The sequence below is a fragment of the Cyprinodon tularosa genome, unplaced genomic scaffold, assembly GCF_016077235.1.
Source record: "Cyprinodon tularosa strain WSP-4 unplaced genomic scaffold, ASM1607723v1 ctg117, whole genome shotgun sequence".
Taxonomy (NCBI): Eukaryota; Metazoa; Chordata; class Actinopteri; order Cyprinodontiformes; family Cyprinodontidae; genus Cyprinodon; species Cyprinodon tularosa.
The window spans coordinates 2,708,104-2,735,539 of record NW_024037970.1 but is presented as its reverse complement, the minus strand read 5'-3'; the positions used below and the strand labels follow the sequence as shown (position 1 = coordinate 2,735,539).

The 27,436-nt window shown below is 40.0% G+C and overlaps 1 protein-coding gene across 1 annotated transcript; it reads right to left on the bottom strand.

The window, feature by feature from the left end:
- Window positions 1-5,502: 5,502 nt before the first annotated feature.
- On the bottom strand, window positions 5,503-24,140 carry LOC119798835 (magnesium transporter protein 1-like). Its single transcript, XM_038308478.1, has 10 exons — window positions 23,979-24,140; window positions 23,471-23,640; window positions 20,276-20,393; window positions 17,281-17,421; window positions 17,022-17,162; window positions 16,024-16,113; window positions 12,785-12,848; window positions 10,436-10,510; window positions 6,495-6,585; window positions 5,503-6,417 (listed from the first exon to the last, which is right to left on the bottom strand). Exons 1-10 carry the CDS (start codon window positions 24,057-24,059, stop codon window positions 6,402-6,404), a joined length of 987 nt encoding a protein of 328 aa, XP_038164406.1. The 5' UTR covers window positions 24,060-24,140; the 3' UTR covers window positions 5,503-6,401.
- Window positions 24,141-27,436: the final 3,296 nt, after the last annotated feature.

Here is a 27,436-nt window from a genome sequence, read left to right as displayed (position 1 = left end):
TCACCTTTCCTTCTCCATGGACTTTCGTATACGTGGGTCTATGGCTGCCGCCTGGATAGCAGGGAACTGCTCACAGAATCTCTCCATCATCAAATACAGGGAATTCCACCTGGTCCTTACATCCAGGAGGAGCATGTGCTTGGGCAGCTCTGAGGGTTAACATACACACAATGTAAATATGTATTATCTAATGATTTATGTACACATACCTATACATCTATATTTTCATGTATATATTGCAGTGTTATGAGAGTATCTTACTGAGCAGGCCTTGTTTCTCTTTTAGAACAACTTTTGCCATGTGTGACCTCTTCATCCAAACTATCACTGCTCGAACTCGTGCTGCCCAATTTGAAATTGTTGTGCAATTGTACAGCTTCTGCGCTCCCAGATTGAGCGTGTGGGCAAAGCATGGAAATTTCAGGATGCTCAGCTGTTTGATGGCTACATCCATGTTGGCTGCATTGTCAACAGTTGCTGCCACAACCTTTTCACGTATTCCATATTCCTCTAGGATGTCATCAATCTCCTCTGCTACAGCTGAGCCTGTCTGAGCTTGGTACACAGCTTTGGTTTTTAGGACCTTTTCCTTTGCCTGGCCATTGCTCACATAGTGCAGAGTAACTGTGAGATAATGATCCTGACTAAAACTTGTCCATCCATCAGCCGTGTTTGCTGCCTTCGACACTGTTTTCAGCTCAGAGATCAGATTTCCCTTTTCAACATTATACCAAGCAGGGATCAAATGGCTGCTTAGGCTTTCTCTGCTTGGGGCTTTGTATTTTGGGTTCAGAGCCATGGTCATTTCCCTAGAGAATATATGACAATGAATGAGTTTGATATTTTATTTAGACAATCTAACATGACAACCTGAGAACAGCCTCACATTCACCTACCGAAATTCAGGGGCCTCTACTGTAGAAAATGAGTGCAAACCCTTAACAATAAACTTTGTAATTGCACGGTGACACTCATCTACCTTCACCTGGGACATTTTATTTCTGGCTGCCTCGACGAAAACAGAAGGTAGTGAACAGGAGCTGCCAGCCTCTGAGCCAGCCAGGCTACCCGTCTCATCACAGTTATCTAAATCTAATGGAGAAGACATCCGTTTAATGATAAAGCATTACTGTACAATTTTGGGAAATAAACTCATCTCCCCCTGATTTAAATAAACAAGCGTCATCTTTCTCTCCCTCCCTGAACCGCGGAGCAACTTTGTAGCGTGTTACGTTACATCCACTGCAACAGCTAGAATCATGTAAGAATTCCAGCTACCAGTAATTCTAATTAAAAAACATGCTAGCAATGAAGTATTGGATTAACGACAAAGGCACACTCCCTTATAACCCCAAAGAGAGGTAGGAAATTAGTTTATTTCTAGAAATGGGATATGATATGCCAGGAACAACATTAAGCATAGCCAGTGATGTAAAACTTGCTACTTACCAGACTTGCCTTCCGTCCTGGTAGAAATTTCAGCCTCTTTCCGATAGGCATCAAAAACACGGCACTCGGAAAAATGTATCCCATGTTGTACGCGGAGGTGTTTCAGCATATTTGAAGTATTTCCTCCCGCGATTGAAATTCTAGCTTTGCAGTGATTGCAAAGAGCCTTCTTTCCATCCTTTTCGTTTGTAAAATGAAGCCAAACTTTGGATCTTTTTACTTGGTGTGGCGCCATTTTTTTGCTTTCCTTTTTTGCCTAGTCACGTCGTACTTGCTTACTGAACGCCGTGTGCGTAACTTGCTTAAAAAACGTGACGTAAGTCGTGCTCGCCAGAGCCGGCGCATTTGGCTCTGGTGCTGCGGGAATCGAAAAAAGAATCGTTCAGCGAGCTGCCAAACGATGCCATGGAATCGGAAAATACGGAACCGGTTCTGAACAGGAACCGGTTTTCGATTCCCATCCCTAATCTACACTGTTCCAACAGGAAAATTAATGAGCACAACATACATGTTTTCTAAATAAAGACAAACTATACTTTCCTACAGCCTTTGCTAACAAATAGACGCATATATTTAAACATCTGTAATTTCTAAATAAAAGGTATAGTGGGTAAAATTCTTTCAGTTTTGAGATCTGGGGCGTAAATCTTTTCCATTCTCATTACTTACCTTCTTGTATCAATTAACATTCTTCATAAAATTGATATTTACAAGCACTAATATCTACAGAACTTTATTATTTGATAAGTTTTTTATTAAAACTGTTATTTATCTATGATTTCCCTGAATACTCCTAGATGATTTGCAGAGACACATAATTTTCTTTACCCCAAATAACCCCAAATAACACATCACATAACACAAGAGCAGGAATTTTGTATTTATCATCTTTGATGTTAGTATATTTATTAGTATTATATTTATTTATTAGTATTATATTTATTTAGTCTATGAGGCAGACACCCTGTCTACTTTTAAGGCTAGGCTTAAAACTTTCCATTTTGATAAAGCTTATAGTTAGAGTGACTCAGATTATCCTGGACTATCTCTATAGTTATGCTGCTATAGGCTTAGACTGCTGGAGGACATAGGCACCCCTTTTCATCATTATGCTTCATTCTATCTGTTCTCCCATTCTACAGGTTTTTTTTTGTTCAATCTCTAGCTTTAAGCTCCTTCTGCTTTTTCTCATCATAGGAGCTTCCTCTGGTCTGTTTCTGTATGGCTGTGACACCATCCTGAAAAGAAATATCAGCTGTGCAGCTGCCATAAACATCTGTGTTCATAAATGCAGGAGTTTGGCCTATTTTTTAGTGTTGTCCTGTTTCTCTGGTGTAATTAACTGTATGTGCTCACTCACATCCTCTGACACGGGAGCTGGCTCGGAGCTCGTCTGCTTGGCTGTCTTTCCTGGACGGGGCTGCCTGTGGAGCTGAATGACAGTTGCCTTTTATATCTCTGCTTCGATTTCTATTTCTGCTTTTGTATCCTAAATCCCAGTCAGCCTCGGCAAATGGACACTCACACTGAGCCTGGTTCTGCTGGAGGTTTCTTTCTGTTAAAAGGGAGTTTTACTCTCCACTGTCGCCACAAGCAGGCTTGGAGTGAGGGATTGAATTCGAGTCAATGCAATTAGCTGGTTTTCTTCACATAGAAAATTTTGAACCAATCTGACTGTATGATCAGATTACATCATCTCTGTAAAGAGCATTGAGATGACGTGTTGTGAATTGGCACTATAGTAATAAACTGAAATGAAGAAGCAATAAGTAATTCAACAATCCTTTGCATGATATGGCTTGTCACAAAAAGCAGACCTCATGAAAATTTATAAAAATGTCCAGCAATATTTTCAGCGATTTTATTGCTTCACTTGTACTGTGTGCGAAATATAAAAAGGTATGCAACTCCATGTTTGGGTTTAAGGGAGAGCTTTAGCAGATTGCTACATTCATGTACACTCACTGGCCACTTTATTAGGTACCCCATGCTAGAAATGGGTTGGACCCCCTTTTGCCTTCAGAACTGCCTCAATTCTTTGTGGCATAGATTCAACAAGGTGCTGGAAGCATTCCTCAGGGAGTTTGGTCCATATTGACATGATGGCATCACACAGTTGCCGCAGATTTGTCGGCTGCACATCCATGATGCGAATCTCCCGTTCCACCACATCCCAAAGATGCTCTATTGGATTGAGATCTGGTGAATGTGGAGGCCATTTGAGTACAGTGAACTCATTCTCATGTTCAAGAAACCAGTCTGAGATTATTCCAGCTTTATGACATGGCGCATTATCCTGCTGAAAGTAGCCATCAGAAGTTGGGTACATTGTGGTCATAAAGGGATGGACATGGTCAGCAACAATACTCAGGTAGGCTGTGGCATTGCAACGATGCTCAATTGGTACCAAGGGGCCCAAAGAGTGCCAAGAAAATATTCCTCAAACCATGAAACCACCACCACCAACCTGAACTGTTGATACAAGGCAGGATGGATCCATGCTTTCATGTTGTAGACGCCAAATTCTGACCCTACCATCCGAATGTTGCAGCAGAAATCGAGACTCATCAGACAGGCAATGTTTTTCCAATCTTCTATTGTCCAATTTCGATGAGCTTGTGCAAATTGTAGCCTCAGTTTCCTGTTCTTAGCTGAAAGGAGTGGCACCCGGTGTGGTCTTCTGCTGCTGTAGCCCATCTGCCTCAAAGTTCCACGTACTGTGCGTTCAGAGATGCTCTTCTGCCCACCTTGGTTGTAACGGGTGGTTATTTGAGTCACTGTTGCCCTTCTATCAGCTCGAACCACTCTGGCCATTCTCCTCTGACCTCTGGCATCAACAAGGCATTTCCGCCCACAGAACTGCCGCTCACTGGATGTTTTTTCTTTTTCGGACCATTCTCTGTAAACCCTAGAGATGGTTGTGCGTGAAAATCTCAGTAGATCAGCAGTTTCTGAAATACTCAGACCAGCCCTTCTGGCACCAACAATCATGGCACGTTCAAAGTCACTCAAATCACCTTTCTTCCCCATACTGATGCTCGGTGTGAACTGCAGGAGATTGTCTTGACCATGTCTACATGCCTAAATGCACTGAGTTGCCGCCATGTGATTGGCTGCTTAGAAATTAAGTGTTAACGAGCAGTTGGACAGGTGTACCTAATAAAGTGGCCGGTGAGTTTAAGTTGTATTTTCTTTTCAGTACTTCTTCAGAAGGCTGTGGTCCCACTTTGAGCAGCATTCATGTGCATTTCTATCGAGTAATGGCGCCTTGTAGTTGGTTCACACAAACAGTCCTTAATCTCCCCTGTTTATCATTGTATGCTCTCCATCCATCTTTACTTCTTTGGCGACATTCATCTTTGTTCTCAGACCTTTTCTTATTCAGCTATGTCTGGATGTAGCCCGGGATTCAAATTTCACAAACCCACTGGCCGTCCAGGGAACTGCAGCTAGCAAAACATATTTGATCCAAAAGCTGCTCTGTTATACTGAGAGTAGCATTTTTCACCCTTTTCAACCCTGACTGACTGACTGACTTATGGACTTTCCAAACATCAACATAATGTAACTAGAGCGAGGGCACACCTGAAGTCTTTAAAATTATTACCTATTTTAACTATTAGAAAAATATTTTTAGGTCACATAAAATAGCACATCAAGGTGGTTAATGCCTTTTTTAAACAGTAAAGGAAGAGCACATAAAAAGAAAATTCTCTGAGCTGATTTAGTGAAAGACTGTATTACATTAACAGTTGTTTCATTAGTTAATTGTTAAAAATTATCAAACTTTCATTTGTTCTTTTTGTTAGATTTTTTTTATGCATCATTACTTTTGTCAGATTTGAGTAATTATTCTGTGAACATTGTGGGTTTTTTTTTTTCACTAAATAAGGGGTACCAACAATTTTGTCCCCTTGCATATTTCTGCCGTGCTCAGTGTTACCATGACCTCACCATGTGCTATTATGCTGTGTAGCTTCTTTGATGAACTATAGGGAAGCTAGAGCACACAAAGACTCCACCACGGATGTTTGCAGAATAAGACACCAAATGTTTCCCAAAAGGAATCAGTATTTATTATTTACAAAAAGGCAACATGGATGTAATAATGTTTGTAAAGTAAGGACCACAAACTTAACAACATGCCATTTTTATGGTTCTAAAATACATTGATTAATGTAAACAAAGTACTTTTTTTCACAGGTTATTAATCTCTGAGAATCCCAGGTTTGATTGAATTCTTATAAGCAACATATTTTGGTAAATGGCAGTTGAGAAAAGCAAAGTACTGCAGAAATTGTATATAAATCATTTGCTGTAATGTGTGTACGCATGCGTTTTCCCACACCAAGCAAAGGGGGAAACTTCAAAGCAATATCAAAATCATTTGACTTTCTTCATGTATGCAGCAGGTCAGAGCACTGTTCCTTTGCTAATACAGGCTCCACATGTTTGAATGATAAATTGTCTGTCTTATCATTTTATGCCATTTCTGTATTAAATGCATCAACCAATCGACATTGAGATAGTAATGGAGCGTGCATACCAACACTTGGATTAGTATAACAGCAGGTTTGGTCAAAAAGCTTTAAACATTTTGCTCTATGTTTATATCTATTTGAAGGTCACTTTATGGCCACAGTCTGAAAATTATATTTAGAAACATTCCTTTGATATTCAAATTTACAAAATGAGGTTTAACATCTTCAATCAAACAGGTAATAAGAAAATTGTTGAGCAGTTATTATTAAGATACCAAATGAATGTCAAAAAACGAGTGAAACTGAAAACCTTGTGGGAGGCCGGTGAACTTCTTTCATTACAGGTGAATCTAAACCGAATCTCTGAACTGATCCAGCTGATCTTGGCAGCGATCCGTCGTTTGATCAGATTTTAAAGACCTGTGTCTTCAAGTTTACTTTTGGGTTACATCTGGATAGAAACTGGGACATCTAACCCATCAGGAAGCTGTAACAGAAACATCAGTTTAACTATATTAAGAAACGCTTCATACGTTCACATTGCAGTGCTGCTAGAATGTCTACCTGTATGGGTATCCGTGGTACTTTGCTCTGAAAATGGACAGCAACCAGCTAAAGCACAGCATCACCAGACATATACCTGCTACGCACATAACTAAGAGACAAAACAGAAAAAAAAATCATAAAAATCTTTATGCATGCGTGATGAACAGACACTCTTAAATAATTAAAAACACATAACCAGAAAGTCAGAAAATATCCTTCTGAGGTCCAGCTACTGTGAATCTAAGCAGAGAAAGTGACACAAGAAATGACAAAATGAACTAAGTTAATTAATAATTAAACAGAATCTATAGTAGGGCAAATAAGTATTCAGTCATCCAGATTCTTCTATTTAGAAAGGTGACAAGGGTCTGTAATTTTTATAATTCACTTCAACTATGAGAGACAAAAAGAGTACAAAATATAATAAAATCAGGAGATTTTAAAGAACTCGTTTGTAAAATATGGTGGAAAATGCATTTTTTGTCATCCACAAACAAGATGTCTGGTAGCATCTTGTCATTGCCTGTTTTAAAGGTATGTGTTTGAACTCGTAATCTTTATAAAAGACACCTGTCCTTATCTGTATCTGTATAAAAAACACAGCCTTTAAACAGTCAGATTTCAAACTCAACCATGGCCAAGACCTAAGTACTGCTGAAGGACAGCAAGAAGAAAACTGTAGACCTGGACCCGGCTGTGAGAGTGAATCTACAACAGGCAAGAAAGTTGGAGGGAATAAATAAACAGTGGAAGTAACAGGAAAAAAATGGAAGAAATACAAGGGTATATATAATTTCCCTCCATCTGGGACCCAATGCGACATCCCATCCTATAGGGTCCAAATGTTCATGAAAACAGAGAGTAAAACTCCAACAACTACATGGGACCCAATGAATGACCTGCAGAGAGCTGGGATGAAGGCATCCTGCAGGGCCAGCAGTGTCCCCCTGTTTCAGACAGAACCTGTCCAGGTTTGTCTGAAGTTTGTTAAAGAGCATATGGACAATCCAGAGGCAGATTGGGAGAATATCATGTCACAACTCATGAATCCCTTTTAGCGCCGTGGCTGGAGAACCATTCCACCCGCTTCGGTTTCGGTTTTAGCTCAAGTCTCTCTCTTTGAGAGTGTTTTACCTGAGAGCAGGGGGGAGAAATCATATTTGTAATTATATACAACTAAGTCTATGTCATCATTGTCACCAACACCACAATGATTTCAGAGAAGCCACCAGCGCAGCGATCAGACGATAACTGATCTGTACAATGAAAATAGCTGCATGAGCTGGAAAGCTGTAGAAAGCAACAATAGTTATACAATAATGAACATTTGACTTATTTATTAGGGGGCAAATATAACTCAAGCAATCTCTCCTCTCTCTCTGCAGCACGGCAGCAGTAAGGGACTGCAGTCTGTTGGCAATATACCGTATTTTCGCGATATAAGGCGCATATAAACGTTTTTTTCCCTCAACATGTGCCGTGCGCCCTGTAGTGCGGTGCGCCCTATGTGTGTTGTTACTGCGGACGTTGTTGAGACCACCATGAGAACGTTAAAGGGGGAAGTGGGGGCGTGGATTGTGTATAAAAGAACAGGTATGTGCTTTATGCAGAACTCCTCATCTCCTCATTGAGGAGATGATGAAAGAGTGGCTGAGGCAGGTGTATGTAAGGAGACCAGGTGGTTTTTTCCACGCATCACCATCGCTGTTAATCTGTGACTCCATGCGTGCCTATCTCACAGCTGATGTGAAAAACATGGTGAAACAAATGAATGCTGTGCTTGCTGTTATTGCGGGAGGTTTGACAAAGGAACTTCAACCGCTCGACATCAGTGTCAACCGGCCGTTAATGCTGCTTTCACACCGGACGCAGCAGGTGCAGCAGAAGCAGCGAGTTTACATGCAAAGTCAATGGTTGACGCGCGTCGAAGCACAGCAAAAGGTCCCGCAGCGCGTTTTGAGCGGCAGGCGCAGCGCAGCGGGAGTGTTTAAACATCTGGACGCGCATGACGTGCCGCAAACGCGCTGCTGCTCGAGATGGAAAAATTGAAGTTTTGCTGCTGGACGCGCCGCATCAGAGAAGCTGATCTGGGAGCTGACAGACACATCGCTGATGATACAGAGCGCTGTGTTCACTCCTCTGAAACAGTTTATTAACGCCTAAATTAACTTAAAATGCTGAAACCTGCCGACAGAATATGTTGGCTTTTATTATCCTGGTGCCTGCAGTTTGAATTATTTTGATGAAAAACACCTACCAGCTGCCGCGGTGAACCGCGAGGAGGCGACCCGGCCAGAGGCTGCTTTTTAATTAAGATTTCAGGTAGATTTTCCCACTTAAAAACATATTAAAACTACTTTATTCCCACTGATCACAGCAAATATAGCTGCAAGGCAAAGAAAGGATAGAGTAGCTCCGCCCAACGCGTGTCAGACACACTTTTGCACCACGCAGCCAGAGCAGAAAACCTGCTTCAGCCGCGCATCAGAACTAACTGGTACAATCTAAACTGCAGGCACCAGGATAATAAAAGCGAACATATTCTGCCGGCAGATTTCTGCATTTTAAATAAACTGTTTCAGAGGAGTGATCACAGCGCTCTGTGTCATCAGCGATGTGTCTGTCTCACGGCCAGCTCCCAGGTTTGATTAATACTTTGTAATAAATACATGAATAAAGCACAAACATACTCAGTTTTGCTCCCGCTCTATTTTTAAATGTGCAGTAGAGGTATTTAAACGTAGTAGAGGACATGTAGCTGTATATAAAACCTGCGTCCTATAGTCCGGTGCGCCTTATGTGTGTGTTAAATACAGTAATGGCACACATAACTGAGACTGCGCCTTTTAGTACGGTGCGCCTTATGGTCGTGAAAATACGGTATTCACAGATTCGGCTTTTCCGGATGAATAACTCGTCGGCGGATGATTTATTCTACAGACACCTCTCCGCAACCAGAGCAAGCCATACAGTGAGCTACAACCGTAGTTTCCTAAAAACGTGTCTCCTATTGCGCTGTTAGAATTACATTGGAACCTATGCAGAGCTCACTCCTTCGCAAATGCTTGGGGACCGTCTTCAAGTTGCAAAATAATCAGAGAGAAATATTCAAAAGCATCACCAAGGACAGGTGGATTATTATCTAATTAATTTCATTTGTATTTCATCTCATGTCTTTCATATCACATTAATTGGATTAAAAGATAATACTATGAGGAATTTCCCAAAGCCTAAATGACAAAAGACACCTCTATTTTATTATTAGAATAAGTATAAAATGAGCAATGACCACACTACAGATCACTGTACTTCCTCCAAACGTGTAGCACACATATATAACCTCATCTAGTTCATACTACAACTCTTACTTTCAGAATATGTGCTAAACTCTATTTTTTAAAGATTTTCTTCATTGTTATTATAAGCAGGCCAGGTGCGCAATCTCTGCAACAGGAACCACAGCACTGAGCGTTGTGTGCACTGCACAAAGTATACCTGTCACAAATGCAGGAAGGACTCATCCTTGGGTTTGTAAAAACTACTAAATGGGACAATTGTAGCTTCACATGTAGTGCTTTTCCTTTGTATGAAATAAATGTTACTCCATTACTGAAATCATACTGTTTGTCATTCTCTAAGCTGAAACATTGAATGACATGAAAAAGGCGAGACAAGACAAAATACAATTATTCTCTAAGTTGTTCTTTCTTTCACATAGTGAGCTTTGCAATATAAATGAGTCTGTTGACAGACAGAAAACATTTAACCTGTTAACGTTTCAGCTGTCATTGCCAACAAAGGTTATGTCTTATAGTTAAGGTGCACCTATGATGAAAATTTCAGACCTCTCATCTAAGGAGAGTTGATACAATCAGTGGCTCCCTCAATAAATATTTTTTGGCCCACTGTACATTAAATGTGATATCACAAAACTGGTGAAGTCAGCGTCATGTACATACTCTTCCTCTTTCCAGTGTCAATGTCCGAAGTGGCGGCCTCACAAAGAAGAATGATCCCAGCGGTTACTGCTCCATCTGAGGGCAAGGTCAAGGTTGAAACAAGGACATCATCTAAGTTTCTGCCGAACTTCTGGCTTTGCTTCCTGAAACTGGAACTTAAGAGGAATAAAACTCCCTAGATCTGAAAAAAGCTAAACATAATTTTTATTAATAATCGTTTGAGGCAGAAGTCTTCAAACTTGGATTTCACTTTGTGGATTGTAATGCTCTGTCAGCCATAACCATCAAAATAAAGGCTTAAAACGAACCTCAGGTTGATCTACAGGTTTGTATTTAATATAAAAGGTCCAAATCTGATAGTTCGTTCAAAAATAAACTATTAACTGAGAATTATGTCACCTGAGCAAAAAGGCAGGTCAGATTCATTTAGCTTTATATCTTTCTGAGTATGCAGAATAGGTGCGGACTATGAGAAACACCGGGACGAGGATATCCAAAACATTTAGCACAATATGACTGAGCAACTATAGCTGGACTTCTGAAGGATCTCAGGACTAATTTAGAGCCAATCACAAAAGAAGCCGTGCCCTATATTGAAACCCTGCTTGCAACTTTATTGTCTAGCATCCAGATGGATCCCTACAGCACACAATTGGAGTTGTTGCCGTCTTCGAGGGTTCTTTTACGACCATGGTACGGGTGAACACACATTCTGATTGGCTGCAGAGTGTCTAGTTAAAAAGTGTTATTGATGCCTTGGAGCTGATGTCACAGATGTTTGAATCTAGCCGTGGCTATATTGAGTTCCTGCTTTGGTCTCGTGTGCATAAAAGATGGCGTTGGGTGTGACAGTAAAAAAGTGACCTAGACATTTATTTGTCGCTTACCAAAAGAGAATGAACGTGGTAGGAGATGGCGGTCAGCAATCAGAAGGGCTGACTGGATGCTGCTTGTCATTAGGTGCTAGTTTCAAAACAAGTCGGGAGAGCTAGCTTAGGCTTATGCCAACAGCCAATTTAATATACTGTTAATTTTCAGAAAATTGTGTGATTAAATTACACTGATAATTTGTAAATAAAATGCATTTGATGTTAAGATCCGATATATTTGGATACAGACGTAGTTGTGTTTAGCTGTTTACATAAAGTAAGCCTGGTTGTTCTACATTGTTGCGCTGGTTTTCTCTGAAATTATACTTTGCGTCATTTAACAAAACATTAACCTGCCACCAAACGAGCAGCTGTGGCATGAGCCGGTTATCCTGGCAACGCATCACAACGAGAGATAAATAGTCAAATCAGACGCTTCTTATGAAAAGCATACAATTTTAACAATCAAATGGAACAAAACGTACACAGGCATTATAATGTCCATAGATGTTTTTCATCAGAAATCAATGGACTGCGCCAAGGCATCTGATCAACGCAAAGGTTGCCTCTACTAACTTCAGATAACTTGTCAAGCGTTATGTCTGCAAAACTGAAATTTGAAGGTACCGTTTTTTTCTTCACAGGAATGAGAAGGTATTTCTGTTTGGTTATTGTTGGTAAAATGCACAATATATTATAAAATAAACAGCTTCTCTGTGTGTCTCACTCTCACCCTCACTGGTCATATCTGCGTTGCTGAACCACACAATCTGCAGCTGTACTTTCCACACATTAGTCTTGCTTTTATAACTACATAATAGGAATGATGATCATTGGTTATAATCATCATCATCATCATCTGTTATTGACTTGTTAAATTGTTTTTTTTTTTCAAACAATTTTCTTTTACATTTATTTAAAAAAAACTGTGATACTGTAATTAATAATAAAAAAGCAGAAAATCTCTTTTTAGGAAAACAAATTAATACATCAACGGTGTCTGGAAAGATGAGTTAACATGTTGCTGCTGCCATTAGCATTATCCACATGTCAGAAATGGCACCATGTTTGCCCTCCAAGTCAACTTTTGAGACCAAATGTTAACATTTTGTCCCAAACTAAAAGAAAGTGCAACAAAATGTGTAAAATATAGCTAAATAGGAATAAAACTAGCATAGGAATATTACCTAATATTTTCTAACATCGTATTATATTCACACTTAAACTGAATCCGTGGGAAATATGAGCATTCAAACCAATAAATGCATATTTTTCTTCACTGTACCTGAATAGGATAAAGGAAGGCCAGTGTAATTACCAGTTACTATAAGTTAGGCTGAGCTATTGAAGAGCTTCTTGCTTGCTACTCAAAAGCTGTTTAACTGCTGGTTGAAGGTTGGACAGATTTAGGAGAGAAATGGCTAAACAATTCACCATTAGTGATGATCAGTATGTGCTAAAAACAACCACTCAAGGATACTGAAGAGAAGGACGATGTGAGTCTCTGCCACAAACTGGGCCTGGCTGCTCCCATGGATGTAGCTCTGGAAATACAGTTAATGGTTTTAGTTCAGATGTTACTGAGAAAATAGGGCTTTATTATCTTGAAAACAAAGCAGCACAAACAAAACATCTATTGTGTTGAATCTTAAAAAAAATAAATAAAGTTATTTCAAAGGAAATTTGCAACCCCACCATGCTAAAGGTATGAACTGATTATTAGCAGTGGGAACAGTTGCTGTGGTCTTAGAGCAAGAAACACGTGTTTTTTAATGGGTGTGAAACTTAAAGGCCAGACAGGAAGTCAGACTTAGGAAGAGCAAAGTGGATCTGGTATATTTCAAAGTAAGCGGGGTACTGTTTGGATGCAGAAGCTGATCCTATACGCATCCAGTGTTGCTTTGGGATGGATGATGGGGTGCAAACAGACTGCACTGTGAATATGGGGTAAGGCTGCTGGAGGACATAAATAATGACAACTTTTCCTCACTCCAGGCACAGACTGGGGAAGATTGTCGGCCCTGGCATTTTTCCATCTACACCGGCCCACTTATGGACCTCCCCCATGAAAAAAAAAAAATAGAAGCACAGTCAAACACGTGCTTCTCAAATGTAATACACGTTGTGGATTAAAGGAGAAGTTCGGTGTGTACTCCGACGTCGAGGTGCTAACGTCTCTGTTAAACACTTTAAAAAACTCTGAAAATGGAATACGAAAGGTGGATTCTTGATTCTCGACGTCGGAGTACACAGAGTGAAGCGAAAAGACTACAACTGTGTAAACAGGCCCCATTTCCGTTTCCGGTGGCAGGGGAATATTGACTATTCCAACAGAACTCAATGGGATTTACAAAATGCTAAATAAAACACTACAGGAACGTTTTTTCTTTACGAAACTTTTTTTGGAACGTCATTGAACAGCGCTGACGACCCGGTGAGTAGCATATTTTAAAAAAAGAACGTTTAAGGTTGTTTTAAGGACATTATCGGACATGCTCTATGGAAGCCATTCTAAAGCAGCCAGGGGTTGATTCTAAATGAGCCAAAAAGCAGAGACAGGAGCAATTGTCAAACTTTTGGTGTCGATCATTCGATTTCATCCTGGACACTACAGAAAATGGGCTTAAAGTGTAAAAAACCGAACTTCTCCTTTAAAGGAATAGTACACCCAAAACATGATTAGCCTTCATTTTCTACTCACCCCCATGCTGAACAACACTCTGGAGTACTTTTTTGATATCTCAAATGCATCTGGAGATCTGGGAGGCTTCTTGCTGTCTGCTGACATTCAAATAATGGAGGTCTATGGTGCCCGAGGCAGACAGGTCCATAAAAGTCCACAAAAAACGTGTCAATATTCATCCATACTGCTCGCCCAATGTATTCTAAGTGTCCTGAGTGGGTAGCGTCCATAATTTACTCGAAACTAAGTAATTTAGAACGTCTTTAGAGCATAAACAGTAGTGTATAGGATTTCCTGAAAGCGCGCGCCTGCGAGTTCACCAAGCTACGGAAACCGCGGCAGACCAAACCAGATGAAAGTGCGCACCCAATTTGAACCAAAGTCTATTGATCTCTCGGGCCATAAATCTAAATTAAAATTTTTTTCACCTATAGATGGCCATCCTAAACTGCCAGATTGGGGAAACATCTGAACCTTGCAACAACCTGGAAACTTTAGCCTTTAGATGCAAAACCTCATCATGCAGCGCAACATATTTTTGCAAAATATTCAAACATAAATTCCCCAAATATAAGTGGAACATCGTAGTTTGGTTTAAAGAAAGGATTTTAGTTTTATTATAATTTAGTTTGTTGCAAGGAGTTTACAGTTTAAAGAAATAGAAAATTCAACCAGATGCCAACCGTCACAAGGATGTGCATGACAAAGAGGGGTATATATACTGCATGCATTTAGGTACTTATCATTGGATTACTTATTCAGTGCCTTGAATTATTTACCGTCACAGGTAGATGCTTTGGCCTGAGAGTAAGTGATGGGGCCAGTATGATTTAAGGAGGGCCGGCCCTTGCACGTTGAAATTAGGACCAGCCTTCCGGGCAAATCCCGGTATCACAGATTACCAGTCCGATCCTGCCTCAGTCTGTTACCTTCTACTCCACTACTTCTCTACAATCTATATGATTTGCTGTTCTTTTTTTTTTTTTTTTAACCTCATGGTTGTATCTATGGTGGAGTTCTCTATATAGGCTCAGCTCTTGTGTAATCTTGGAGCCAACAGTGTTGTTATACACTCAGAATGGATGCCAATAGGTGGAGGAATGTTTATTCAGTGTAGAGATTGGGTAGTGCAGCTTCATGTACTTTAAGACAGATACTGTATAGCACATGTGTCAAACTCAAGGCCCGCGGGCCAGATGTGGCCCGCCATGTCATTTTATGTGGCCCGCTAGAACTCCCACAGCCGTCATTTTGATGGTTCTGAGATTTTAAAGGGAAAGAACTATATTTAAAATTAAATTTATTTTGCTCATGTTAACTGACTTTTCCTGTTTCTATATTTCCTTCATTTTCACTTAGTTTTTTTAATAAAATTAAAACGTAAAAAATAAATATGGTTAATTCTACCTCGATCCCCCGCAACCATCATTTTGACAGCTCTATTAGTTGCATTGTAAATTCTTCCCGCGGTTGATTGACGTTTGGTACCGTTGCCTAGAAACCAACATTCTACCTAGAACTTTTTGGCTAATATGGAAAAAGTGGCGTTCAGAAGAAACCTAACAGTGATACAGGCTTTAGAAATGCTTCAAAATATCGATGATAGTGATTCGGTTGGAGGGGGAGTGACCGATGAGGAGGACTGGGTAGGAAGCGGCTGTGTGACACGTGTGTTAGAGCAACAAGCAAGCATATGTTTTCTATGCAACTGTAATTGTCACTTGAATAAGTTATAATAAATAATGAGTTATTTAACATTAAGGAGTAGTTACATTTATTTTACATTACATTAAATTACATTTAGTTACATTTATAAGTTACATCTGGCCCTTTAAGGACAGCAATTACGCTGATGTGGCCCTCAGAGAAAATGAGTTTGACACCCCTGCTGTATAGCTAAGATCTAATTACAGCCATAGCTACCATCCATTTTTAACAACCAGTACCAGAACAATAATCATTCAAGTCTGACAAATTTTTTAGAGCACTGACTAAGCTGCATGTTTAATTCTTTAGTTATGGGTTTATTTTCTTACCACTTGTCCAGTGTTGGGGTTCTTGTGTGCATAAGGCGGTCCTCTGATGTGGTTCCACATCTGGCCGGAAGTCATGATCAGAGTAAAGCACTGAAGTGAGACAAGAAATAATATAGAAGAAATATGAGTCAAGCAAAGAGTTTAAGAAACACAGTATTGATTGCAGACAAACAACATGGGATGTTAAATCGTAGGGAAAAAGATACAGTACATGAGAAACTTAGTTCCTTGTAAAAAGGGAAACCCATTTGCCTTGTGGATCTTCCTCTAAAAGACCCAGGAAGTGTTACCAGAAATGTAAAAAAAACTCTTCATTTCTGGACCTCTGCAGTAGTAAAAATTGTTTAAAAAAACAATTTAGCTCCAGCTAAAAATCATTGGGTTGTCTCGTCTTGATTCCACCCATTTATCTCTTACTTATGCAGTGTCTGCTACGCTTCGCTGAACACCCAGAACATCATGCGCACATCAAGGCATAACAACCACTGATAAAAGCGGAGGTCAGAACAAAAAAACTATGAATTTAAAAATCAGTGCTGTACGTTTCATTTTTTTGCCATCTAGATATTTTCACCATAAGGGATTACACCAAGTGCAAAGAAGCTATTTTAATTGCATTTCATTTTTAATCGTTATGTTTTTATTACCTAGTTAAAATACCATCCAGTAATTAATCCAATGTGTGAAATTATGCTTTGGTAGAGGTGAATGCAGTTGCTGCTCCCATTTAAGAATAAGGACTGCAGTTTAAAATATTTACTGCTTTACAGCCTCAACATAAATGGAGCTTAACCTTAACTACAGTTTATATTTGGTTTATATGAAGAGAATGTTATTCATTTATTTATTTTTTTCAGTTTTATTTCATTATGTCCTCTAAAACTGTTTTTGTAACTTTCTACGTTTAATAAATAAAGACCTCAGTTCTCTAATGCTCTTGTTTGTGTTAAATTGCTTGGTGATGCAGCGACTGATGTGTTTAGGAGTGTGCTTCTTACCAAAGCAGAAAAAGCCCAAGCGTTATTGTTAAAAAGGAACTCCAAATTATTCCTTCGCAGATATGCCAGTCCACCAATCACAGCCAGGAGAAACCCCAGCAAGAGAGGCCCTGCGTAATTGGGTGGACGGATGACACGGATCTACAAGAGAAAAACAGGATGAGGATGAATTAAAATCCCCCTTGTGTTGAGTGTTTTGGTGGACTTTATAACCACTAGGTTTGCTGTGGATTTATGATGACTAAAATCAAATGCTTACCTGCACATCTGACCTGTCTGCCACCCATCTTGCCAGCTGTTCAGCTGAAAAGCCTTTGACCTGTAGCTCATAGGTGTCTGATCGCCGAGGTTTCCCTTTGGGTGGGAAGTGGATGAAGGTTGGAGCAGAGTTCATGTTAAGCTGCAGACAAACAAAGAAAAACAGATTTGAACTGTAGTTCACATCTGTGTAAAATCAAGATGATTATTGTGATTTCAAAAGGTGCAATATTCAAATGATATCCTTTTATCATCAAGTATTAAAACAGCACTTTGGCAGGCATCGCAGTGCACTGTTCTGTGCTCATGTAAATTTCTTTAACGACTAGACTGAGGATCTTTGAATAAAAACAAATGCAATTTTTAGTGGAGCCTTAAAGTTTCTGAAAGTTGAATCATTAGATACGAATGGCAGTGGCTTTGCTTTATAATGAGCCTGCACTGTGACAGACTCCAACTGAGTAAGAACTTTGCTGACCTTAATGCCAAATGACACAGTGTTCACTGAAAACACCTTTTCAAGTTCTGAAAGCGCATTGCAAAGTAGTGCGAAATGAGCAGAGAACCACACATTTCAGAAAGAAAAAAAAAGTAAATTGCCGAAGCTCAATCTGGGCTAAGAATTTGGCACAAAAAGGAGCTAAACTCCTTTTCTGACTACACAGAGGATCCAGAATAAAAGTTAAAAATGTCTTCTCCACATGTAAAGCTCTAAATAACCAAGCTCCATCTTATATCAGAGATCTTATACCTTATGTTCGTAACAGAGCGTGTTTTTTTTTTAACCTGCAGGTCTATAAGTGGTTCTGAAAATTTGTAAATGTAGAATGGGAGGAAGATCTTTTAGTTATCAGGCTCCTCTTCTGTGGAACCAACTACTATTTTTAATCTATGAGGCAGACACCCTGTCTGCTTTTAATGGAAGGCTTAAAACTTTCCTTTGTGATAAAGCTTGTAGTTACAGCGGCTCCGGTTATCCTGAGCCATGTCTATAGTTATGCTGCTATAGGCTTAGACTGCTGGAGGACATAGGGACCCCTTTTATCCCTGAATGTTACACCTTTTATCCCTTAAGTTACCCCTTCAACCCAGGGGGCTAGCACCCTAACAGCATCGTCATCATCGTCCTCTTCCTCCCCTGATACAGGAGAAGCGAGTGCTTCATGAGCTGGAGGCAGTAGTAGCAGCTCAACAACAACTGATGGTGAAGCCCAGGCAACAGGCCCCTAATGCTTCAGCATCAGATCCTCTTCCACCAGGTTAAAAATCCCATTTGGATGCTAAAATCCTATCCAGATCCTATCCAGATCTGTCAGACATCACTGCCGCCAAGCAAACATGAATGATGCACATTCCATAACTAGATATAGGGACTTAATATCACATTGATTTTTGTTTGTTTGTTTTTCACTGCTTGCCTTGTCAAGGCTGCGATTTGAAGAATGAGATTGTCTATAGAGCTGTTCTGAACAACATTTCTTTTTGTATACACTTGTGTATACAAAATGATAAAATAAATCAGTCTCTTCCTCACTCTGCTGCAGCCTAGTTCTTGTTTCCAATTTTGCATTATTTATTAGTTCAACCACTAACTGGGTCCGTTTCAAAGACATAGCTATGGATTTAGCTTATACTGCGCTCCCTTTCATCCTTTTTACAAGAAAACCAGCTCAGAGGTCATTTGATTAACTGAGCCAAGGGATGACCGTGGGAGAGGAGAATGTCGTGCAGAAAACGCACTAGAGTCAGATGGCCGGGGCCAGCTCTGGAAGCTGACCGTGCGAGATTGGAGGAGGACAGTGATACATTAAAGCAGTCTGCCGGGCAGAGGGAGTGCCAGGGTTAGGGAGAGGCAGTGGAGCTAAGGGAGGATGACAAATAATAAATGATTAAACTGTCCATAAAACAGTTTTTTTAAAAGCCACCAACAACATTTTTTAGTGGTATTCATTACTTCATCCTTTTCAACATTATTTTCCCCAGTTTCATTTTGATTGTAAACAATTTCTGTCTCTGCTAAACACCTTCACCCTACGTCAGGGCCACATCGGCTTATTTGGCTGTAAAATATATGTATTTTGGATATTTCCAAAAATACAACATTGTGAATCCTTGATAATAAACCATAAGTAAAAAGTGGTCTGGGATCAAACTGATGTTAATTGTCAAAACATATTTTGTGCAACTTCCCTGGAAAAAGTTCAGATTCCTGCCTAGTTTTTCCCGTTACCATGGTGGTTCCTGCCTATCATCCAGATAGCAAGGGGTTCTAATCTATAAGAGAAAGTGTTGCGTGGTCTTATCAGTTTCTCTCTGCACCCTAAGAGGTGATTTAAAAGCAGAGGACATGTTTCATTTTGAAGGGGTGCTGACCTTGTGGTTAGAGCTGAGCGGCTGGGTCTAAGAAGACTGCAAGCATCAAGTTTTGATGTCCCCACATGACTACCTGTTAACTGCTCTCCAAAGATGATGAATTAAAAGCTGAGAGCAATTTTTATTAGAAAAAAAAAATAATAATAAAATAAAGGTTAATATTATCATTATCATCCCACCTTTAGAATACTTACATTACGAACAATTAATCCTGTATAACATGAAACAGTGGGAACACTGGACTTAAACACCTTAATTAAAGGAGCTTTGAAATGACCAGGAAATGAAACTGGATTTAAACAGACAAGCCTCTGAATGCTGCTTTGCAACTAATCATCCTGTTGAACCACAGGAGATGCAAATGTCTCTTTAGCTATACAGGTATCTGTGTTTAAGTAATGCAAAGTGAGATGATGTCCAAATTTCCATCAGTACTGGATGAAAACAAAGGCTTTGTGTGTTAGCTTAGCCTTGTTAAAGATTGCAATATTACCATGTTATCCTAAAAATCAGCTCTGAGTGAACAATGTGGTGGAATTCCTTTGTAAACAAGCTAATCACAGAGACTTTTTTTACATGTTGGTTTTACAGTAAAACAAGTAGTGTAAGAGTTATCGCCTCACCATCTGAAAGACATCTGATCCTTCATCGAAATCCACTGACGCAAAAAAGATTCTGTTAGTAAAGGCGGAGGAATAATGCCAGGAGTTAGCTAGCACCTGGAACTCTTCATCGGCTTGTCTGGAAAAAAACAAAACAAAGAAGAAGAAGAACAAATGAAATAAATACTTCATGAAGTTATGTGTTACAAGTTAATTAACCACTGCTGGGAATATAGGATAGAATAAATGCTAAGTTTGGTTTGGACAAGTCAAACCTGTCAATGTGAGACAGAGCCGATCAGGAGGACGGCTGCCAATTAACTATATTTTTAACCAAGTACCAGAGCCTCAGGTAGAGCATATGTTAGCAAGTGAGAGAGGGAAATCTAACATGATGATTAAAAAAACTCCTCATGTCTGAGATCAGCTACCATTACGCCCACCCCCAAGGGGTCGACAACAGCTCGTTTTAGAACTGATGACAGTCTATCTTTAGACTCCTTAAGCGCCAATATATTATTGTGATTTAATCAAAGACGTAGGTGTGTTTATCCACTCAGGACATACTGGCAGTTCCACAAGAAATGAATGAGGCAACTGCATGAAGTAAGAATGATATAGAGGAAACTATCACATTGTTTTTGTACATTTCTCCTGTCCCATTTTTTTTTTTTTTTTTTGTCATTACACTGTCACAAGTACAGAGCAACAAAATTAACTCTCTGCATTTAACCCCTTTGGGGAGCAGTGGGCTGCCATTGTTCTACGCAGTGTGGGGGTTAAGGGTCATGCTCAGGGACCCAGAGTGGGATTCCAAGCCCAATGCCCTAACCACTAGGCTGCATCTACCCAAAGCAGGCATTAGCGTGAAGGGTCTTGCCTAAGGACCCACAGTGGTAGCTCATTCCCCCAAGCTTGGTTTCCTGTTTGCAGGACAGATGACCTACCACTTAAGCAAGTCAGCAAACTTGAGCTCTATATATATATATATATATATATATATATATATATATATATATATATATATATATATATATATATATATATATATATATATATATATATATATATATATACACATACACATATATATTTATTTTATTTTTTTGGCCAGATATCCAATACCTGGCTGTGCAGTATTGGCCAATACCATCTGTTTAAAATTGATGTGTGTGTGGATAGATGAAGAGCTGCTTGCTGCTTGGATGTAAAATAATTGCCGTCATGACTTTGTCAGGCTGCTGCCTACCTTTGTGAAGCAGGAAAAAGACTAATACAAAGTAAATCCAGTAGAACTTTTTATTGCCTATCTGGAATGGGTGACAGTAGTTGAATAAACATTTGGCTCTCAAAATGGTTTCTGTGCCCTACTTGTTTATACTCGCCAATACCGATACCACCATTTTAGTGCTGGATCGGGGCCCTGACCGATACTGGTATCAGTGCAACACTAATATACACTATATTGCCAAAAGTATTTGCTCACCTGCCTTGACTCACATATGAGCTTAAGTGACATCCCGTTCCTAATCCATAGGGTTCAATATGACGTCGGTCCACCCTTTGCAGCTAGAACAGCTTCAACTCTTCTGGGAAGGCTGTCCACAAGGTTTAGGAGTGTGTTTATGGGAATTTTTGACCATTCTTCCAGAAGCGCATTTGTGAGGTCGCACACTGATGTTGGACGAGAAGGCCTGGCTCTCAGTCTCCGCTCTAATTCATCCCAAAGGTGTTCTATCGGGTTGAGGTCAGGACTCTGTGCAGGCCAGTCAAGTTCATCCACACCAGACTCTGTCATCCATGTCTTTATGGACCTTGCTTTGTGCACTGGTGCACAGTCATGTTGGAAGAGGAAGGGGCCAGCTCCAAACTGTTCCCACAAAGTTGGGAGCATGGAATTGTCCAAAATGTCTTGGTATGCTGAAGCATTCAGAGTTCCTTTCACTGGAACTAAGGGGCCAAGCCCAGCTCCTGAAAAACAACCTCACACCATAATCCCCCCTCCACCAAACTTTACACTTGGCACAATGCAGTCAGACAAGTACCGTTCTCCTGGCAACCGCCAAACCCAGACCCGTCCATCAGATTGCCAGATGGAGAAGCGCGATTCGTCACTCCAGAGAACGCGTCTCCACTGCTCTAGAGTCCAGTGGCGGCGTGCTTTACACCACCGCATCCGACGCTTTGCATTGCACTTGGTGATGTATGGCTTGGATGCAGCTGCTCGACCATGGAAACCCATTCCATGAAGCTCTCTGCGCACTGTTCTTGAGCTAATCTGAAGGCCACATGAAGTTTGGAGGTCTGTAGTGATTGACTCTGCAGAAAGTTGGCGACCTCTTCGCACTATGCGCGTCAGCATCCGCTGACCCCGCTCCGTCAGTTTACGTGGCCTACCACTTCGTGGCTGAGTTGCTGTCGTTCCCAAACACTTCCATTTTCTTATAATACAGCTGACAGTTGACTGTGGAATATTTAGGAGCGAGGAAATTTCACGACTGGATTTGTTGCACAGGTGGCATCCTATCACAGTTCCACGCTGGAATTCACTGAGCTCCTGAGAGCGACCCATTCTTTCACAAATGTTTGTAAAAACAGTCTGCTTGCCTAGGTGCTTGAATTTATACACCTGTGGCCATGGAAGTGATTGGAACACCTGATTCCAATAATTTGGATGGGTGAGCAAATACTTTTGGCAATATAGTGTATATTTATTTAGAGTTTGCGTCTTGGAAAACACAAGAACCCCACTGTTGCACCTCATAGTGTTATCCATACTGTTGCATTTGGGGGAGTGTTTGCCTAGTGGTTTAGAGCAGTGTGTTTGTGCTCTAAGTGGGTTGCAAGTATCCAGTTCAATCCACACAGCCTGCACTGACTCCCTGAGCAAGTCCATTAACCCCCATACTGTTCCCTGGGCATCACACAATGGCAGCCCACTGCTCCCCAAGGGGAAGGGTCAAATGCAGAGTGAATATTTCCATTGTGAGATCAATAAAGTTCTATTTCTTTTTTTCTTTCTATATATTCAGCATTTTTATTTTAGAAACAGGTGAGCCCCAACCAGTTGTGTCTTATAAGTATTTTAAAATGTGAAGAAACACATTGTTGCTGTTACACTTTTTTTTTTTTTTTTATTACAAATGAATGAAATCATAACTGCCCTGGTTTGTTCGTTTCAGCTTCGGTTTCATCAACAGCGTTTTAACCACCTACCTGCAAACGCCACATTGCCTCTGCGGCTGCAGCGCTGTGAACATGATGAATACCGAGTAGTTTCTAGGAGGAGCTTTGACAAAGCGACGGAACTTGTCTCCATTCATCCTGATGACTGAACGCTTGGAGGTCCAGTCCATCATCTGACTCACCTTCTCTGATAGCAAAGTCTGAACATGACAGAAACACACACCAAGGTAACTGCTCCCGTAGCAACGACACTTCATTCATTGGTTCCGTGTTAAAAAATCCCCCCTCAAAACATCTAAATATGGAACCGCAGTCAAATTTCTCACATAAAGAAAATCAATAAACAAAAATAGAATTAGCTTTAATCAGGAAGCGGGTATATTACACCGAGCATAGTTTACAGAAACCTGAACACATGATGCAACGTGTTAGCGTAAAAGCTAGCTGTCAAAACAGGAAAAAGGACGGAGCTCTCTTTGATAAGTTAGCACTCAAGTGTCTGAACCTCCCTCCCTGCATGATATAAATGACTTCTCACCTCTTTCTTCTTTTGAGCGTCGCATAGCTCATGGCAGAAAAAGAGAACAAAAATTAGCGTACAGCAAACTTTCCAAAACATTCTCCAACACTTTGTAAACTCCACTCCTGACAGCAGGACGCCCGCCCACAGCCCAACGCCTCAGTTCTGTCAGCCTCTCATTGGTCAATTCTCGGCCAACCAGCGAAGAGGAGAATAAGCATCAGGACATGAGAACCGTACGTTACTTTCGCCACCATATTGTGTGTGGCAATGGTGTGTGTGCACCCGTACCGTCCCAGTTGCACCGTTCTGCGCATGCGCGAACACATACACATCCGGGTGTCCATAAATAATGTAACTAATTATGGTACTAAAACTACTCATTTCTATCCTTAACTCACTAAAGAATAGTAATACACATCAGTAAAATATTTTTATGACTTTTGTGATACATGTTTTTATGCTTTTTATATTTTCTTCGTAAAACTGCTTCTCTGACATCATGAGACTTTGTTTTTAACCTTATTTAACCAATAGTGTACAAAGACTTGTTGAGGTACAAAATTACAAAATGGGTAGAGAAAAAAAATAGACACAATGTAAGGCTAAAAACAAGAACAGATACATAAACAAAAAGGCCAATGAATAAATACAGAGCAAGATTAAAAACACAATAAAACTAGAAATACTGGTAGTTACTTTTTTTTTGCAGAAACAGATTTCAAATGTTTCAATGAGGTGTAATACAATTTAAATTCGTTAAGAAAAAAATCAAAACAAAGAGTAGAATCTCTCCATTTACAGCAATGTCTATTTTATTTGACAAGCAAGAAAACAATATTAACCATATCTGAAATTTTACTATCAAGATCATCAACATAATACAACACGTCTGTAATTGATATTTCTTGGATGTCCTCAATTTTAAGGGACAACCAATTTTTTGTAAATTGGACCAGACACCATTCTGTTGCAGGGCAACACAGACACACAAGGGCATACAACCATGCACACACACAATAACACCATAGGGCAATTTAGAGAAGCCAATAAACAGTCATGTTTTCTGACTGGGAGGAAAGCGGGGTACCTGGAGGGAACCCACATGCATACAGAGAACATGCAAACTCCATGCAGACAACCAATATTTTATGTATCTCCATACTTTAAAAGAAAAGGGACAGGGGAAAAAAAGGTGATTAAGGGATTCATCCGGAGATTCACAAAAGGCACAGCATGTTGAATCAAATTTTAAAACTTTTGTGCAAAAATTCTGCTACTGGGTAAATATTGTGAGATTTTCAAGTGAGAATGGTGAAACTGGCCATTTAACAAACTTAGAGATAAGGGTGAATTACTTGTTGCCAAAAAACTATTATAGTAATCATTAAATATTTTAGATTTGAAGGCAGTCACAAGCATAGCATTATTAAATTTTATTTTTTCCAGGCACAAAATATTCTCCAATTTTCAATTTGGGTAAAAATGGAGTCACATTTGAATATCTTAAGGTGTTTTGGATGAGCTTGATCAGAGCTACAGGAATAGCTTTGCATACTTTTAGGTATCCAGTACAAGTACAGAACAGATTAAATTTGTTGGTAAAATATCTATGTCCATTAAGTCAGTTACAAATAAAATATCTTTTTCATATCAGTCAGTTTTAAACATAGATTTTCTTTTTATTAATATTGATCCGTTATTCCGTACCACGGATCCATGAGGGGTGAAGTTGTGAGCAACAATATCAGAGATGTGTGCTCAGGGATGAAAAAGATCACTGATCAGACTGATGGAAGTCTGGTCTTAGCTAAAAATCAATACATTCTTTAACAGGTTCAGGAACAAGCTCAGCACCCTCTCTCTTGTCCACATGGACATCCTGCCCTCCTCTGCCATTGACTATCCTGCTTCTATTTGTTGTCCACCAAATCAGAAGATGGTGCTGGTCCCTCCACCTTTCACCTGTCTGTCGCTAGAAGTCAAGTGAAGGGGTTAATTAGACTAAATTGTAATAAGTCACCAGGGTCCTGAAGGGCTGCGCTGAGCAGCTGGCATATGTGTGGAGAATGCATTTTGAGGGGAAGCACAATTTCTTTTTAAAAATGTGTTGCACAACACTGATAATTATAAGAATCTGCATATACCTTGGCTGTAAGACACCAGAAGATGACGGCTTTTTTATTAAGACTCCTTAAGTCTTGGTCACATCTTTCTCTGTTAGTTTTCAGAGTTTCCCTACATCAGTGAAAAGCTAAGCAAAGCACAAGGCTGGTTCCCTCTTCTGCTTTTGCACATGGTGTTAAATACAGCACAAATATGGTACCTTAAGTGGAAGTAGCTCAGGTCTCCCTGAGTTTAGGAAAAAAGACACACTGCTGTCACCAACACAAAAGTCCTGTTTGTCTTCAGGGTTTTGCATGGTACAGTATGTCGAACATTTATTTTCCTAGTGTTGTGCCCAAGTAGTGGTAAGGTCGTTCACTGTCACCTAGTTGTTTGGAATCATGTTCAAGCGGCAGTATGACCTCATTCTCATTTATAAAAATCAATCCTTTGATAACACCTTCTGTAACTCTGATATATAAGATTTGCCAGATACAAGAGCTATTGTCAAGGTCATTCCACTGCTTGTGTTATCACTGCCATTACAAGTGCAACTGGTGCCTCCTGTGCCTTGGATGTCCTCACGCTTCACAACAATGAGACAAGCACCATAGCCAGAGTTTTATGACATTTCTAATTTCTTGGCTTATGTCAAAAATAGACAGAAACAGGCTCATCTGGCACATGTATGATACGGAACACACTGGAATCCACCAGAAAAAGTGAAATATTGTATTCTTGAAAAGCTTGTCCCTCAAAAACTGGCCTTCATACCTAGTAAACAGTGGCTCTTATCCCCATACAGTGGCAATGGCTCATGTTAATTGGACCAATACATTTCAGTAGCCATTGAGCTCCAAGGGTGTTGTTCAATTTAAAGTTAAAGAAAATGATCTTTTATTTCTATGTGGTTCATCTAAATAAGTGGTCCTCCTAATTGTCATCCATCCATCCATCCATCCATCCATCCATCCATCCATCCATCCATCCATCCATCCATCCATCCATCCATCCATCCATCCATCCATCCATCCATCCATCCATCCATCCATCCAGGTCACCATTCTGTTTCAGGGCAACACAGAGACACAAAAAGGCATACAACCATGCACACACATACTCACACCATAGGGCAGTTTAGAGAAACATGCAAACTCCATGCAGCAAGAAGCCGGGAATCAACTGGGAAGGCAACAGTACTTCGAACTCTGCCACTGTGTAACTTGAGAATAAGGATTTTAAGTTATATTCTGAGTTTACAGGAAGCCAATGTAGGAAATCTAAAATATGAGAAATGTTATCTCTGTTTTTAATTTAAACCAGAACTCTGGCTGCAGCATTATGGATCAGCTAAAGGTTTTTAAAAACAA

What these genes read in the sequence shown, in the direction of transcription:
- LOC119798835 (XM_038308478.1), bottom strand. Translation starts at nt 24,059, where the DNA reads ATGTTTTGGAAAGTTTGCTGTACGCTAATTTTTGTTCTCTTTTTCTGC. An exon ending in CAGACAGGTCAGATGTGCAG is followed by an intron (nt 17,163 to 17,280) that starts GTAAGCATTTGA and finishes TTTCTCTTGTAG; the next exon opens with ATCCGTGTCATCCGTCCACC. An exon ending in CTTGGGCTTTTTCTGCTTTG is followed by an intron (nt 16,114 to 17,021) that starts GTAAGAAGCACA and finishes GTCTCACTTCAG; the next exon opens with TGCTTTACTCTGATCATGAC.